At 35.0% G+C, this 15,079-nt stretch overlaps 2 protein-coding genes and 1 pseudogene across 2 annotated transcripts; 2 read left to right on the top strand and 1 right to left on the bottom strand.

The window, feature by feature from the left end:
- Window positions 1–90: 90 nt before the first annotated feature.
- LOC118037029 (CBL-interacting serine/threonine-protein kinase 12) lies at window positions 91–2,189 on the top strand. Its single transcript, XM_035042912.2, has one exon. It carries the CDS (start codon window positions 214–216, stop codon window positions 1,786–1,788), a length of 1,575 nt encoding a protein of 524 aa, XP_034898803.1. The 5' UTR covers window positions 91–213; the 3' UTR covers window positions 1,789–2,189.
- An 8,113-nt stretch (window positions 2,190–10,302) lies between these two features.
- Window positions 10,303–11,248, top strand: LOC118037036 (protein DOG1-like 4). Its single transcript, XM_035042918.2, has one exon. The coding sequence runs from the start codon at window positions 10,397–10,399 to the stop codon at window positions 11,132–11,134; it is 738 nt and encodes a 245-aa protein (XP_034898809.1). The 5' UTR covers window positions 10,303–10,396; the 3' UTR covers window positions 11,135–11,248.
- Window positions 11,249–12,916: 1,668 nt separating this feature from the next.
- LOC118053645 (protein MALE DISCOVERER 2-like) overlaps window positions 12,917–15,079 on the bottom strand; it is a 7,473-nt pseudogene continuing 5,310 nt past the window's right edge.

Raw genomic sequence — 15,079 nt, 5'->3', positions numbered from 1 at the left:
ATAAAAAACAAAATAATTTATTCTGTTATTGTTATTCTTTATTATTAGAGTGAGAGAGAGTGACCAAAATGCAAATGCCTCCTCCTCTTTTCTAGGTTACCTCTTTCTGTCTTTCTTTCTTTCAGAGCGAGAGAGAGAGAGAGAGAGAGAGAGAGAGAGAGAGCAAACCTAAATTCATTCATTCTTTCATCTCATCTCAGCACATCAATTTCTATGGCAACCAACAAAAAATTAGGAGACAAGAGCAATAATAGCCAGAGCCAAAGCCCTCTTCTGGGTCGGTACGAGATCGGCAAACTTCTTGGACATGGTACTTTTGCTAAGGTATACCATGCTAGAAACATTAAAACCAACGAAAGTGTTGCCATCAAAGTCATTGACAAAGAAAAAGTCCTCAAGGGTGGTCTAATTGCCCATATCAAACGTGAAATCTCCATTCTTCGCCTTGTTCGCCACCCCTATATTGTCCAGCTTTTTGAAGTCATGGCTACGAAAGCCAAGATTTACTTTGTCATGGAATATGTTCGTGGTGGTGAGTTGTTCAATAAGGTTGCTAAAGGCAGGTTAAAAGAAGAGGTTGCCAGGAAATATTTCCAGCAATTGATTTCAGCCGTTTCCTTTTGTCATGCCAGAGGTGTTTTTCATCGCGATTTGAAGCCGGAGAACTTGTTGCTTGATGAGAATGGTAACCTGAAAGTCTCCGATTTTGGATTGAGCGCAGTGTCTGATCAGATTAGACAAGATGGTTTGTTCCATACTTTTTGTGGGACACCGGCTTATGTTGCTCCTGAAGTTCTTGCAAGAAAAGGGTATGATGCTGCTAAGGTTGATATCTGGTCTTGTGGGATTGTTCTGTTTGTGTTAATGGCTGGTTACTTACCATTTCATGATCAAAATGTCATGGTTATGTATAAAAAGATTTACAAGGGGGAGTTTAGATGTCCTAGATGGTTCTCTTCTGAGCTAGTCAGGCTTCTTCATAAACTTCTAGATACTAACCCTGTTACAAGAATTACAATCCCTGAGATTATGGAGAACAGGTGGTTCAAAAAGGGGTTTAAGAATATTAAATTTTATATCGAAGATGATAAAGTTTGCAGTGTTGAAGAGGAGGAAGATGTGGGTTCATCTTCTGATCAATCATTATCTGAATCGGAATCGGAATTCGAAACTAGAAGAAGGGTCACCTCTTTGCCTAGACCTGCAAGTTTGAATGCTTTTGACATTATATCGTTTTCGCCTGGATTTGATTTATCTGGGTTGTTTGAGGAAGGTGGAGAGGGAGCAAGGTTTGTTTCGGGGGCCCCTGTGTCGAAGATTATATCTAAACTGGAGGAGATTGCCAAAGTTGTTAGCTTTACAGTGAGGAAAAAGGATTGTAGAGTGAGTTTGGAAGGGTCTAGAGAAGGTGTGAGAGGTCCATTAACAATTGCAGCTGAGATATTTGAGTTGACACCGAAATTGGTTGTGGTGGAGGTTAAAAAGAAAGGAGGGGATAGAGGAGAGTACGAGGAGTTTTGTAATAAGGAATTGAAACCTGGATTGCAGAAGTTGATGCAGGAGGAATCCGAGGCTGCTGCTAATGTCACTACCACTGCTCCTGTGCCATCGGGATCTCCACAATTCACCATCGATCCTTTTCCTACTGACTCTTTACAATTACCCGTTGATCCTTTTCCTACCGATTCTACACAATTACCTATTAATCCTTTTCCTACCGATTCTACACAATTACCTATTGATCCTTTTCCTATCCTTTCTTCACATTTACCTTCGGATTCTGAATAGAGAAAAAGAGAGAAAGGAAAAGGGTATGCTTTACTCTTTCCGTTTGCGTCAATAAGTTTTTGCATGCTATATTTTGTTTTTTGGGGCTTTTAAATTTCTTTGATGTTCTGCTGTGTCATTAGGAAATTAGATGCTAAAACATATGTTGTCTGTTCTTTTCTTCTGCCGAGAAAAAAAGTAGATTAATTGAAGAGAATGACATGCTTATTTCTGGTGGTCTTGGCAATTTAGTGGTGACTTGTGTGTTCTGTTAACTTATGTTGTAAATGTGAATGAAGTTGCTCTCGTCTGCTCATTCCTGCCGATTGTGGTACGGAGTGTTGCAAATACAAGGTTCATGATTTCATTATGAAGAAGAAAATAAAAAAATGGAAGTGAATCATTTAAATTTCTTGATTGTATCTTGTGTGCAGTCCAATCTTGGGTAGGGATATGCCCTCTGCTCCTGGTTATACAGCATTTGCTTGGATAATTTACAGTATGCAGGTTGGAGAGTCTATATATTAGTTGCAAATATGATTGGTGAAGATATTAGGGAACTCTCTTCATAGTAAGATGTCAATAATAGCAATAGCAATTTTAATTGAAAAAAATATAGTTGATAGTTAATGGTTCAGTTGATTCCTTAACATAACTCATCTGAAGGGCGCCATGTACGAGCAAGAGAGCTGTTTCTCATTTATATGGGGCTGTATTTAAATCACAAATAATAACTAGAACTTTATGTGGAGTAAATGAATACTACGAGTTCCACTGTGTAGATGCAGTTCATCATTGGAGAAAATTCATGTTGAAAGTGGGATTAGGAATTGTAAAAATTAAGAACCCCACTGTGCTGGAGTTGCTCAGTTATATAGAAGCAAGGACTCAAAACTGAGAATACAGGTTCTCGGTTCAGTGAGGAAAGTGTTTACAAAATATAAGGTGATTAATGGGTAGGAGTTTTGGTTTGAAATGATTTTAATGGAAAAGGTTACAGTTGTGCCTGGTATTGGTTTGTGGTAACCTTTTGATTTCCCTGTAGTTGGTGGATAGGGCACAACCTAGTTGAGCTTCTTTGTGATACATCTCCCTGATTTCTCAAGTTCTGCAATAATAGTAAGTGTGAAGTTAGTTTCAAGCATTTAAAATTGGTGCGAGGATAATAAATGTTGGCATCCATTCACTGATAATGTTGTATGTCATATTCTTTATTTGTCTGTCAATTGCATATTGCTGAAATGCATGCATGCCATAATAGATCTTGTTCCAATAATAGCGCATTGCTTCTGTCAATACAAATTCTGTACACTCATTCTGATGGCCTTGGTGGTGCTGGCCCAATCAGCTGTCTGGTGCCAGTTTGCTCATCCAAATCGAGCTTTGTTTCCATTCTAAGGTGTCTTTTCAGTTGAGTGATTGAGAAACAGAGAAGAGATGATACACAGTTAAAAAAATCATTTATATTTTCCTCTATTGATTACTACGTCTAGGAGTTGGAGATTTTCGCTGCATGCCATATGCCTTGAATGGATTGAAGTTTACATATCTTGAACCATCAAGGTTTTATCCGGTAAAGAATTTAGTGAATTTATCATGAATTTGTTTCACTCTCTAACCTCATTCTTGTTTTTTCTTCTAATACTGCTTTGCTTTTTGCGTGCATCATTAGTCATGAAATTGTGCTGGAGCTAAACTCTGTGTTTTTGTTCCTTCTCAAAGTCACAAACTTGCATTTTCAACATTTAATGCCTTTCTTTTTTCATACGTACCCCTCCTCCCATCCAAAAAATGCTGAAAAATCATTTCTAACGTGAGGATAACTGGAGCCATTTACAATTTCACTTGATTAAATTGAGTGGTATGTGTCGCTGGGATGATGCATGCTCTTGTTCCTTTGGGTCTACGCCAAATATTGTGTGTCACGGTTTCTGAATCCTTATCCTCTTCCGGGTGAAAAACAGGGCACGTGTTTTTGTTAGTACATAGATGGACAGTGTACCTCGTGCACGGACAAATTTCTGAGTCATGCAGGCTTTATTTGTGGTCACAATGCATTGCGTGCCTGGGTATTTTCTAGTTCATATCCGCTACGATGGAATTCCATTTTGCACCCACCATTCTTCACACTGATTATGCAACCATGTCAGTCGGTGGAACTTCACATGGATCTGAACAGTGTATGCATTTGCTTCTGGTTCTGGACAAAACCTATTGTGTGTAGTGATGGAAATTAGAAGTTTTTTTCCTAAGAAAAAACAGAGGCAATTCAACAACGTAGCTAGCTGGGTTTGTTGATGGCTTCAGAGTTAATGGTGCGTCAATTTCTGGCTCTGCCTAATTTCTAAACATTGCCAAGCAGAACAGCATCTGTAATTTATGTTTTCAACTCTGTTTTTTTCTTCTCTCTCTCTCTCTCTCTATATATATATATATATATATAAATGAAGTTGGAAGGTGTAAGGTATGGCTAGTCTGGTAGCTCTTGACTCACAACAATGACAGCCAGACTACAAATGCCACATGCCAAACATATGGTTCAGCTTAGGGAAAATCCACCTAAAGAAACATCTGTGATTCGTCTAGGATCATGTAGTCTTGGAGGTCGGAGGGTCATGGAGTCAATTATATTGACTTTCACGATCTGTACTGCGTTCTTCTTTCTTCATTTTGAGTAATGATTATACACACTCCTGCATGGCAGTTTCTTTTAGTTCTTAATGATAAGTCTTTCTACATTGCAAATTACAAGATTTCGAAGGACGGCTCTGATCCATCTAAATATTTTAGCTTCAAATTCAATCACACCAAGGGCCGTTCCAAAAGAATCTGTGGTGGGTGGGTGCTGGGACCGCAAGGCTTCCAATTATCATTTCTTGCGGCTTCATGAAAGCATGAGGGCTTGACCATGTGGCTGCCTTGCCACCAACTGGCTCTCTTAAATCTATAATAACCACAGATGCAGTCATGCTTAGTTTTAAAAAATTATTTTACAAGGTTAGTTTAATTGATTATATTTTAAATTTATTTTTAATAAAGATAAATTTGAGTTTTTTTTGCTAAAAAATTATATAATTGTTAATTTTAAAACTGATAAGATTAATTGAAGGTGCTTGTTGATTCAGATATTTATGTTATTTTTTTTAAAAAAAATCATTTCACATTAAAAGTTTAAGCAATTTTTTTTTTAATTAAATTTTTTTTGAACTTAAAATTTTATATAATTTTATATTTAATTTTATTAGAAGTAATAAGTTTAATCTAAAAATTTAAAAGCTTAAGTCATTTTTCTTTTAATTGAAAGTGAAAGTGATTTTTAAATTTATAATTGTTTGTTCATTATATTTTATATTATTTTTTTGAGCGACGGAATTCCAGCTAAATAAGACAGGGAGAGCAGTGGTACGTAGTTAAAAGAGGCCCACGGATCTATTCTGCAGAACAAAGTGAATCTATGAATTGACCTTAGAGACCACAAGGGTCTTCCATCGCTTTTGACTAAATAAATAAATAAATAAATAAATAAATAATCACATCAAACGAATTTTGGTCATGGTTGGGCCACACATATATTTTCTACAATATTCTTGAATCCCACCATTTCTATCATCCTAGTGGGCGACATCAGCATCATACGGTCAGGGTTTACATTGAGAAATAAAATAAAATAAATAAATGTTGATTTTTAAAAAATATACCAAATTGGTAAACGTTAAATACTTTACTAAAATAGAAATTTCAAAATTATAAAATATTTTATAATTAAAATTAAAAGTTAGTCCATTTAGAATAAATAATTCGGATAAAACTCACTACAAAGAAAGTTTTTCACAAAGTAATAACATGAAAAATGAAGGGAGTTTTTTTTTTTTATTTGAATATCCTTATATTTTTTTTTAAAGAATAAGAATAGTCTTGTTCAGTGTTCGTGACTTTCCCTTCTAATAAATGTGTTTTTTTAGGAAATTAAACTTGTATTCTCATTCTTGCAGAAATATAACAATACCTTAATTACTAGATTAATATTTTATTAGTAAAAAAAAAAATGAGGGAGTTTGTGTTCAAATATAATACTATACATATTAGAAAAAGGAAAAAAATGTATTTTTTTTTTATTTTTCATGATAAAGCTTTAGATCCAAATTTCCCAACTCTCAAGGAAACATGCTTCGCCCTTTTTCTTTTTTTTTTTTTTTTAATCTTTAATGAATTTTTTGGAACAAAAATACCCTTATACTTTTCAACTAATGCCAAACATATCTTAATATACTCAGTTCTTACCTGGCCCTAGCTCATCTTCTCTCCCCTTTCATTAATCACAAAAAATGAAAAAATAATGGAAGCTGTTGTGGCTGTTCTTCACAAAAAGGAAGAGAAAAATCAAAGGTATGCCCAACTTCTTCTTATCTCTTACTTGCCAATGGTAAAATCTCTCACTTCCTGTTTTACTATTTTTGATAAAATATATGTCTTTTTCTATTTTGGATTCCTCTTTTGCGGCTAAAAAAACTATGCAATTGTATCCACTAGTGTCCTGCTCCATCAAGGTGGGTCTTCAATTCCATGTTGCTTTTTATGTGCTTGTATATAAATTTTTTTGTTTTAAAATGTTTTTAGACCTATGAAATTCTCTCTTTTACTTTTATTCTGCCATGTATAATATTACTTCATATGAGTGAATGAAATCAATTTTATTTCAAATATTTAAGACTTGTCCTTCCATAACCATGTTTAAATCAACTATTTTTTTGCACAACATCCTTATAGCTACCTATATAGCACACTTGGTGGCTTGAGTTGTTTAGCAATCGGTAATATTCAAAATATATCACAAACCATATACTCAGGTTTAAAGTTTCTCTAAAAACAATGATAAATAAACAAAAATACATTTAAGATGAGAAAAAAATATATTTTGTGCCATCATCTTCAAGCTATTAAAGTTTACATGCCCAAGTTTTATATGCCAAAACCAAATCTCATTCTTCACACATGCATTTAGGCATTTAGGTACATTCGTCTCTATATTTAACAAGAACATTCTATTCTTTGTCGTGGATACATTTGTAATCATAGCTCCTTTAGAATCAAGTAATGCTAAAGTACGATTTTTCATCTTAATCTCATACCTCTTTTACTAGTGTACTATTTAATAAGAACATTCTATTCTTTGTCTCCACACATATGGTTGCTGGCTCCATTGTCTAGATACCACATGTTCTTTTTATCTTGTATTACCTCATCATGCACTAGTAATAAGATGGTTTTCTTCTCATCTTTTATCACTAGATTTGCATTCTCCTTAACCCTATTATATGGACTCCAACAATCCCTAGCATAATGACCTAATTTTTGACAATTATAGCATTTAACTTTTGATTTATCAAACCTGAATTTTAGATTGTCATTGTTAGTGTAATCGGTCGATCGGTTTGCTTCAAACGGTCGACTGATTGACTTGTTGAGGCTGCCACAATCTCCTCTTTCAAATTTGCCCCTTCCTCATCTTTCTTTTCCTTTTACATACCCTCTACCCCTTTATAAATATCTAGAACCATCTTGCTTTGAAAAAAGTGTTTGTGCACATGTTTCCTCTTGAATCTCATTGACTATTTCCTCATGGGCTTGTAATTTTTCTATAAGACCTTAGATTGAAAGAACATCCATATTTTGTGACTTCTCTATCACGACCACCATATAATGGAACTTCTTTTGCAGCGAACATAGGATATTCTCTACCACATGTGTCTTTTTCATCTTCTCTCCATTTCTCTTCATTTGATTGTGTATGGCCAATACTATTGCAAAGTATTCTCGAATGTTCTCCGATTCAAGCATATGTAACTTTTCAAAGTCACCATGTAGCTTTTATAGATGTACCTTTCTCATATTGTTAGTTCATTGGTTTAATTTTTGCAAAACTTTTTATGCTTGCTTGGTAGTGGTTGCATTGACCACTATCTCAAAAGTGACGTCATCCAAACATTGATTGATGATTGTCAGTGCTTATTGATTCTTCATCGTGCCTTTTGCACGACCTCCCTTTGCAATGAAGTCAACGTATAGGCTTCTTAAAGCCCTTTTCAAGTCTCCCATACATCTTAGAAACCTAGCCAAGCTTTTACTCGAATACACCAAGTTTTATAGTTGTCATTTGTCAACTTAAGACATTGAAGTGAGAAGTTTGAATGGCCATGTTAAATAATCAAACCTAAGTTTTGATACTACTTGTTGAAAGAAAGATATGTGTGGTATAAGATCAAAATCAGTAATGCAAAGTCAAAAACTTAAGAACAAGAAGAAAATTAAGAGGAATGTATACTTTTATTAAGTGTTTCTCTCTAAGATCTCTTAGTTATTTTCTCTCCTTTTGTACTACTTAAAAATGATGAATTATAAGCCTTTTTATAGACATAGAATCCTAAATAATTAAGGAATTAAACTAATACAAAAAAATCCTAATTTGAACAAGAATTGTATTCTGCCGACTAAATGGGTCGACATATTTATTTAATTCAATCAATTACTCAGTCATAACCGGTTGATCTGTCTCCTACTAGTCGATCGGTTCAACTAATTTCCAAAAATCAACTTACTTTCCAGGAACTCTTAGTAATTAAATAATAAAGTCGAATAAGATTTCAACCAAAATAAACAATGTGATTAAATAAATTCACATGTTGATGAAATAAGGCTCCACGTTCCTAGCTCATTTTGTTTAGGTATGCCTCCAAAAGTAGAGGCTCTTACAATCTGCACAGCTTGAATATACTAGACCTCTTATTCCTCAGACATCCAAACATGTGCTACAATCCTACAGTAACATTCATGCGGGTGAGAAAAAAATCCACAGTCGATCCACCACTTAAATCAATCAGGCTGGTCAAATCACATAACTTATGCTGTTAATCAGGTTGTTCATATCATAAAACTATTTCTTTATTTACACACTAGATATCACCTTTAACAAATGCTTTCTGCAACAGTCCACATAGACCAGTCTTCCGAGGACCTATGGTTGTCACTCCTTGTTTCCGGCAAGTAAACAGCAAGCCTCCTACAACAATGATCAAGACACCCTCGATTGGAATAATTAGGACATACATCCATGTATTTCTGGAAGTTCCATTGCTTGGAGGTTGTTCCTTAAAATTGCTTTTCAGCAGAATGACTTGAAGACTTAGCCCCTATTGTTGGAGGATTAACAGGTGAATCCAATGTCACAGGGGATTGAGCGACTCTTCTTTTGCTTCTGGTATTGCAGGGAAGGTCCCAATATTTCGCGTGGTCGGATGAGGAATAATCGGTTGAGATCTTCTCAAGTAGTCGGCGACGTCCAAAATTGGCAAGGATCTCTGCATTTTGCTCAGGTGATCCTGCTCAGTGCAAAAGGCATCAGATTTGTCTCACAAGCACAAATTTTAAAAACAAACAAACCAAGTTTGGAGAGTGTTTTGTACTCACTATCTGGCTTAACAAAGCGATACAAGGGAGTAAAGAGATACAGTTTGTGAATATAGATCAGAGATACAGTTTTCCCAATAGCTGTAGATCTCTACAAACAAGTACTATATGTAGTCAACAAGTTTGTGGATATCAAAATCATTTATTTCCACAAATCCTTTAACATCATGATTGGGAACATATTGACTCTAATTTCTTCACTGTTCGCCACTTTGTTTGAGAATATGTAAGATAGCCTACCAACACTAAAATCCAAACAGTCCCCGCCCGTCATGGCCAAATTCATATTCCATCAGTAAAAACAGGCTAATTGCAGTATTCGATTATAATCTTAGAGGCTTGAACAGCTCAGTAATATGTTGGAATCAAATGCTTAAGTCCTAAATCCCAAGTTCCATAAAAGAAAGTACAGCAAAAATTATGAAACCTTACAGAGATGTCAAGCTAATGGTAGAATTCTGGGTACGAGTTATCAAGACCTAAAATTGGATATATAGTTTTTTTCAAGTTCATAATCTCAAAATTAGATATATTAATACTAGTATTTGAATACCAAAAATTCTCTTACAAGTAAATTGATTATGATAGAATAAATTTCATTAATAAATTAAGGTATTCAAATATTACAAAAAAAGGCGCTGCAACAAACAGGTAGGCTAATAAAAGAAGAAACCATAACCTATACATAATCGAGCAATCTCTAGCTTAATTGCAATTGTTTCATCAAACTCTCATTTTAGAAGAGATGAAATGGTTGGACTGGACCGATACAAAGACCTGGCAAAGATGGAAACAGAGTATGCAACCCCCGTATAGGGTTCCACGTTGAACCCTATACACAGTCAAATGTTGACACGTTTTTCAAAATAAGAAACATAAAAGACCAGGTGGTACGGTGCTTCAATGACTCATCAACACAGGTCGAATTAGAAGAAACCAAGTAAATGTTCTCTGTTAGACTCTTGACCCTCTCTTTTTATGCAAAGGGTCACTTAACCCTTCAAGCTCCCTAGCAAGGTGTAAGTCATGCACAAGCATCCCACCCTCTTTATATGTGTGTGTGTGTGTATGTGTATAGCACCAACACATATCTCTCTGTCATTGAATCAACTTCAACCTTTCACTTATCGTATTAATTCTGTGTGTTAGCACAAAGAAAACAAAAATGAAAGGCAAAGTCTGTGAGAGATTCTCTGAGTTCTTTGAGAAGTGGGCATGTCAACTGGATGAGCATCTACAACTGCTACTGAGGGCATCAAAACAGAGAGTTATTAATACCGTCTGTGATCAGCGAGAGCTACAAACTTTGGTGTCAAAAGTGACACAGCATTACAAAGACTATTTCACTATCAAATGGTCTTTAGCCCATGAAGATGTGCTTGCATTCTTTTGTCCAATTTGGGGTAGCCCTTTAGAGAACGCATATTCATGGTTTACTGGATGGAAACCTTCAACCATATTTAAACTCATTGATTCAACGAGAATAAATCGGGTTCCTGGGTCGAGTCTTGCCGAGCTGACACAGGAACAGCTGAGAAAGATTGAGGAGCTGAGGGTGAAGATAAGGTTAGAGGAAGAGAAGGTGGAGAGGGAAATGGAGAGGCAACAGGTAGCTATGGCAGGCAGGAAGATGTTTGAGTTGGCGAGGTTGACAGGCCGGGTCATGGATAGCGAAACAATGGATCAGTTCGACGAGTTGGTGGAGGTGGCAATGAAGGGACTGATGGCGGGACTAGAGAAGGTTATGAAAGCAGCAGACTGTGTTAGGCTGAGGACTTTGAAGGGAGTTTTGGATGTTTTAAGTCCATTGCAGTGTGTGGACTTCTTAGCTGCAACTAGCATGCTCCAAATTCAGCTAAGGCAATGGGGAAAGAGAAGGGATAGTATTAGCAGAAAGGAGTAGTTGTTCATCTTTTTAGGGTTTTAGGGCTAGCTTTTTTCTGCTTTTCCGTTTCTTTCTGATGGTTTTTCCCCCTCCTGGTTTTGGTTTTTCAACCTTTTTTTCTTCTTGCAGATCGATGTCAATCTTGTGTTTTATAACGTTTAATATACAACAAGAAAAAAACAGATAACGTTCAACATAATAATAATAATAATAATGAAAAAGAGAGAGCAAGTTATAATATCAACTAATCCTCTACCATGGTCGGTATTAAACTAAGACTCTCCTTCCCTTCTAATTATTATATCAACTACTTAACTTGAGTAAATTATAATTCAATCCATGTGATTTTGAGAAATCAACAAATTATCAATCCCTTACTAATTTCAAAAGCTAATTATTTAGTTCTTTTCATTCCTTTTATATTCTTTTACATTTTCTTATTTTAAAAAAATTAATAGATATTCTCGAAAGATTGATAAAAAGAAAATGTTTTGGAAATAAAGTAATATTAAATAATATCAAATCAAGTGTGTTCAGCTTTGGTCAAGGAACTAAATAATTACCTACTGAAAGAAGGGCACTAATAATTCGTTTCTCAAAATTATAAGGATTAATTTATAATTTACTCAATTAGCTATAATAGATCATTGTATCTGCAATTTTTTTTTTTATGGTTTTTTTTAGCAAAAAGACAATAACTAAAATTAACTATAGGAGGGAATTTATATGACCTGATTAACTTAATAAATTTATACTCTTTAATTTATGAGTTCTACCAAAATTTGATCCTTGTATTCCTTTTTCTTTATAAAGAACCTCCTACTCTTATTTTAATTGATTTAGTCCTTTTATTCTCTCATAATTCAGATGATGACATTCTTTATGTGAGAGTATAAAGTTGAATCCTTCACAACTCATAATTCAATAACTCTTTTTTTTTTTTTTTTTTTTTTTTAATTTCATCATTTCAGGTAAAAATTAAATGCATTAAAATCAAGTAAGTTAATTAAGAAAAAAACAACCTAATTAATTAAAGTAAATTAATTTTTACATGTTTATTTTTGTTTTCTTATTTATTTAATTACATAATTTCATAAATGGAAGAGTTACTCCATCACTAAGGTTCCAAGCAATAAAAAGCAGGACAACAAAATCAATACAAGACAAAAGAATACAAGACTCCAATCGAAACAATTAGAAGAGTGTATGGCCAGTTCAACGTAGACCCTTTGATTTATCATCAAACCAATTATTGAATTTTAATTTAAAAGCATTAATGATCATTCATGGTAAACTCCCTCATGTTTATTTCTTGATCTATTGACTTGAACTTAACAAGGCATATTGAGCTGGCCACAGTCTTTTTCTCCAGCAATGGAAGACTGCGTAATCGACACCATCATCATCTTTTTAAAAAAAAAAAAATAGTAATTAAATTTGAAATTGGGCGTTTGGACCGCAAAGAACGGCCTTAGTGAAAGAACCATATTCATGTCATGGGCGAGTTTAAGATCTTTTCGAGGGTTCTTATGAGCATGCATGGAAAACTTACATGAATGATAAGTGAAATTCGAACTTCTCAAATTTATGGAGAGTTTACTTGCTGCTACTGGAATCAGAATGGCTTCAAAATCCGAAAGATTGCGAGTCCCTTTTTCCAACAAGAAGCTAACAGCTATAATTGTTCAGTTCTATCAGAAGTTCTCTACTTCCATTACTACAATTGGAATTCATGAAATCAATCGAAAGCAATTGTGCCAAAGGCCATCAGAAACTGTGAGAGCATAAACAAACTAGCTATTAATCAAACAAATTCTCACAATTAATAAGTTCACTAGGACTAAAATCCCAGTGCTATGTTAGTTTTTTACACCACAAAAGTCAATCACAAAATACATATTCCTTTTACCATTTGGAACACAACACCCCCACCAAACGAAACCCTATATTCACATTCTCATAGTAATGTGCAAATGCTAGGAGAAATGGGGAAAAAAATATGACTAATAGAATGAATCAGATTAAAGAATACAATAACGGGACCAAAAAACAAAGGGACGGGAAAGCCAAGGATTGGGTTCCGTATTTGATGATTTTGGGGCAGCACCGATTGAAAAGCTAACTTTTATATTTTGACACACAGAGTATGAGAGAGACTTTACTTGCAACAAGAGTCAGAAGGGGGGAGAGCTCTAAGTTGCCTCTACGGATAATATCTCAAGCTCAGCCCACCCACAGAGGAGAAAGTCTGGGGGTTGCTTGATCAGGTGAGATAGAAATCACTTCCCTCAATTTGGAGGTGATCTCCTTCATTGTTGGTCTGTGCCTTGCATCTGATTGGATACATTGTTGGATAATCTCACAGATGATGTCAAGATCGTTGTTTTTGAAAGACTTAAGGCTTGGATCAATCATGCAGCTGATGCTCCGCTTGCCATTCAAATATTCAGCAGCCTGGAAGTTTAAAATTATAAGGTTACAGAAACCATCTAGTCTGTAGATAGAACAAATATTTAGCCACGAGTTAAAGCTGAAAGCTATGATTAGGTTATGAGATTTAGTAGACTTACCCATTTTTCAAGGGGTCCTTGTTCTTCCGAGTTATGGAGCTTCCCGGAAATATTTCAAGCAACAAAACCCCCAAAGTACGAAATAGATGTTTTTTCCATGGGATCAAACATGCGGTGGCAGTGAATCCTCCAATTCGCCTGAGACCTTTGAGTTTGATGTAGCTTGAGGCAAAAAACAGATCTCAGCAATCTGAGAAAGCAAAATCGAGATAGTGAGATTAAATTAAAATAAAAAAATGAAAAGAAGACAAGTCGTAGTTAATCCATGACAGAGTAAAGGATGTACCTTAGCAGCATAATCATCTGTTAAGAAGATAGCGCGTGAACACAGTTTAGAATGTGCTATAGGTGGATTCAGATCATGGTGCATATATTGCAGGCAATAAGAAACACCCATAATAATCCTCATCCTTGTATTCCAGTCGAGATGTTCCATTTCTTTAACTAAAAAAACAAAGAAATGTTTGAGACTTTCAGCCTTTCCAACATTTGCACCAGCAACATTGACAAAATCCCCTACCCCAAAGTTTTATTAACTGAGAACCTTACCATGCAGATTGCTCAAAGAGAGTTCCATTTTTGGATGACATTATTTCAAAAACCACGCTCATCCTATTGAAAGGTTCATCCTCTCACAGAAGCCATGAGGTTTTACAAAGTTCTTTTTATGATTAATCCTGTGATAGTGTATCAAATCTACACACCAAAAGACTTTGCAGAACAAAATTTTAGTAAAAGAGAGAATTTATTTGCATAAATCAAAATCAATTGCCATGCTATACGTTAAAGGCCAAACCTTTTTCCGGTATGCCATCTCTGCATTCTTTGACCAATCTTTGGAAGAAGCCACTGTAGTTGATGCAACAGAAATCTCAACTCCACTAGACAGTGTTCCCTTATATGCAGTGAAACCATCAAATGTATCAAATGATATTGCTGAAATCCTCACAGGCTCACGTTTCCAGGGGCTCTGATCGTATTACAGCTTGGGAACCCCTATATTTCATCTACAAACCAACTGCATTACGTTCATTGAATAAATTGATCCAAATTACAGAATCATGGAATAAACAAATAACGCTTTAAGACTCGCGACCGACCAACTAATCTAACAGAGACAACACATGCAGAAAATAGATAAAGCTCAGCGTGAAACTTAATGCAGGAGCTCATCACTGCACATGAACCAGAACTTGATTTTTACTGAACTAGTGATAAAAATGAGAGCCTATCTGCTGTGTAGTTCACTCATTTCTCGTTATAAAAAAATGTAGCAATCAAAATAATTAAGTTGAATACAACTCGTCAACCAAAATTAACAAATTGATTAAAAATAAATTCACCATGTTCATAAAACAAGTCTTGACACTTCCTTAATCTACAAGTATTAGGT

Source organism: Populus alba, chromosome 4, assembly GCF_005239225.2.
Source record: "Populus alba chromosome 4, ASM523922v2, whole genome shotgun sequence".
NCBI lineage: Eukaryota > Viridiplantae > Streptophyta > Magnoliopsida > Malpighiales > Salicaceae > Populus > Populus alba.
This window is presented reverse-complemented; position numbering and strand designations above follow the sequence as displayed.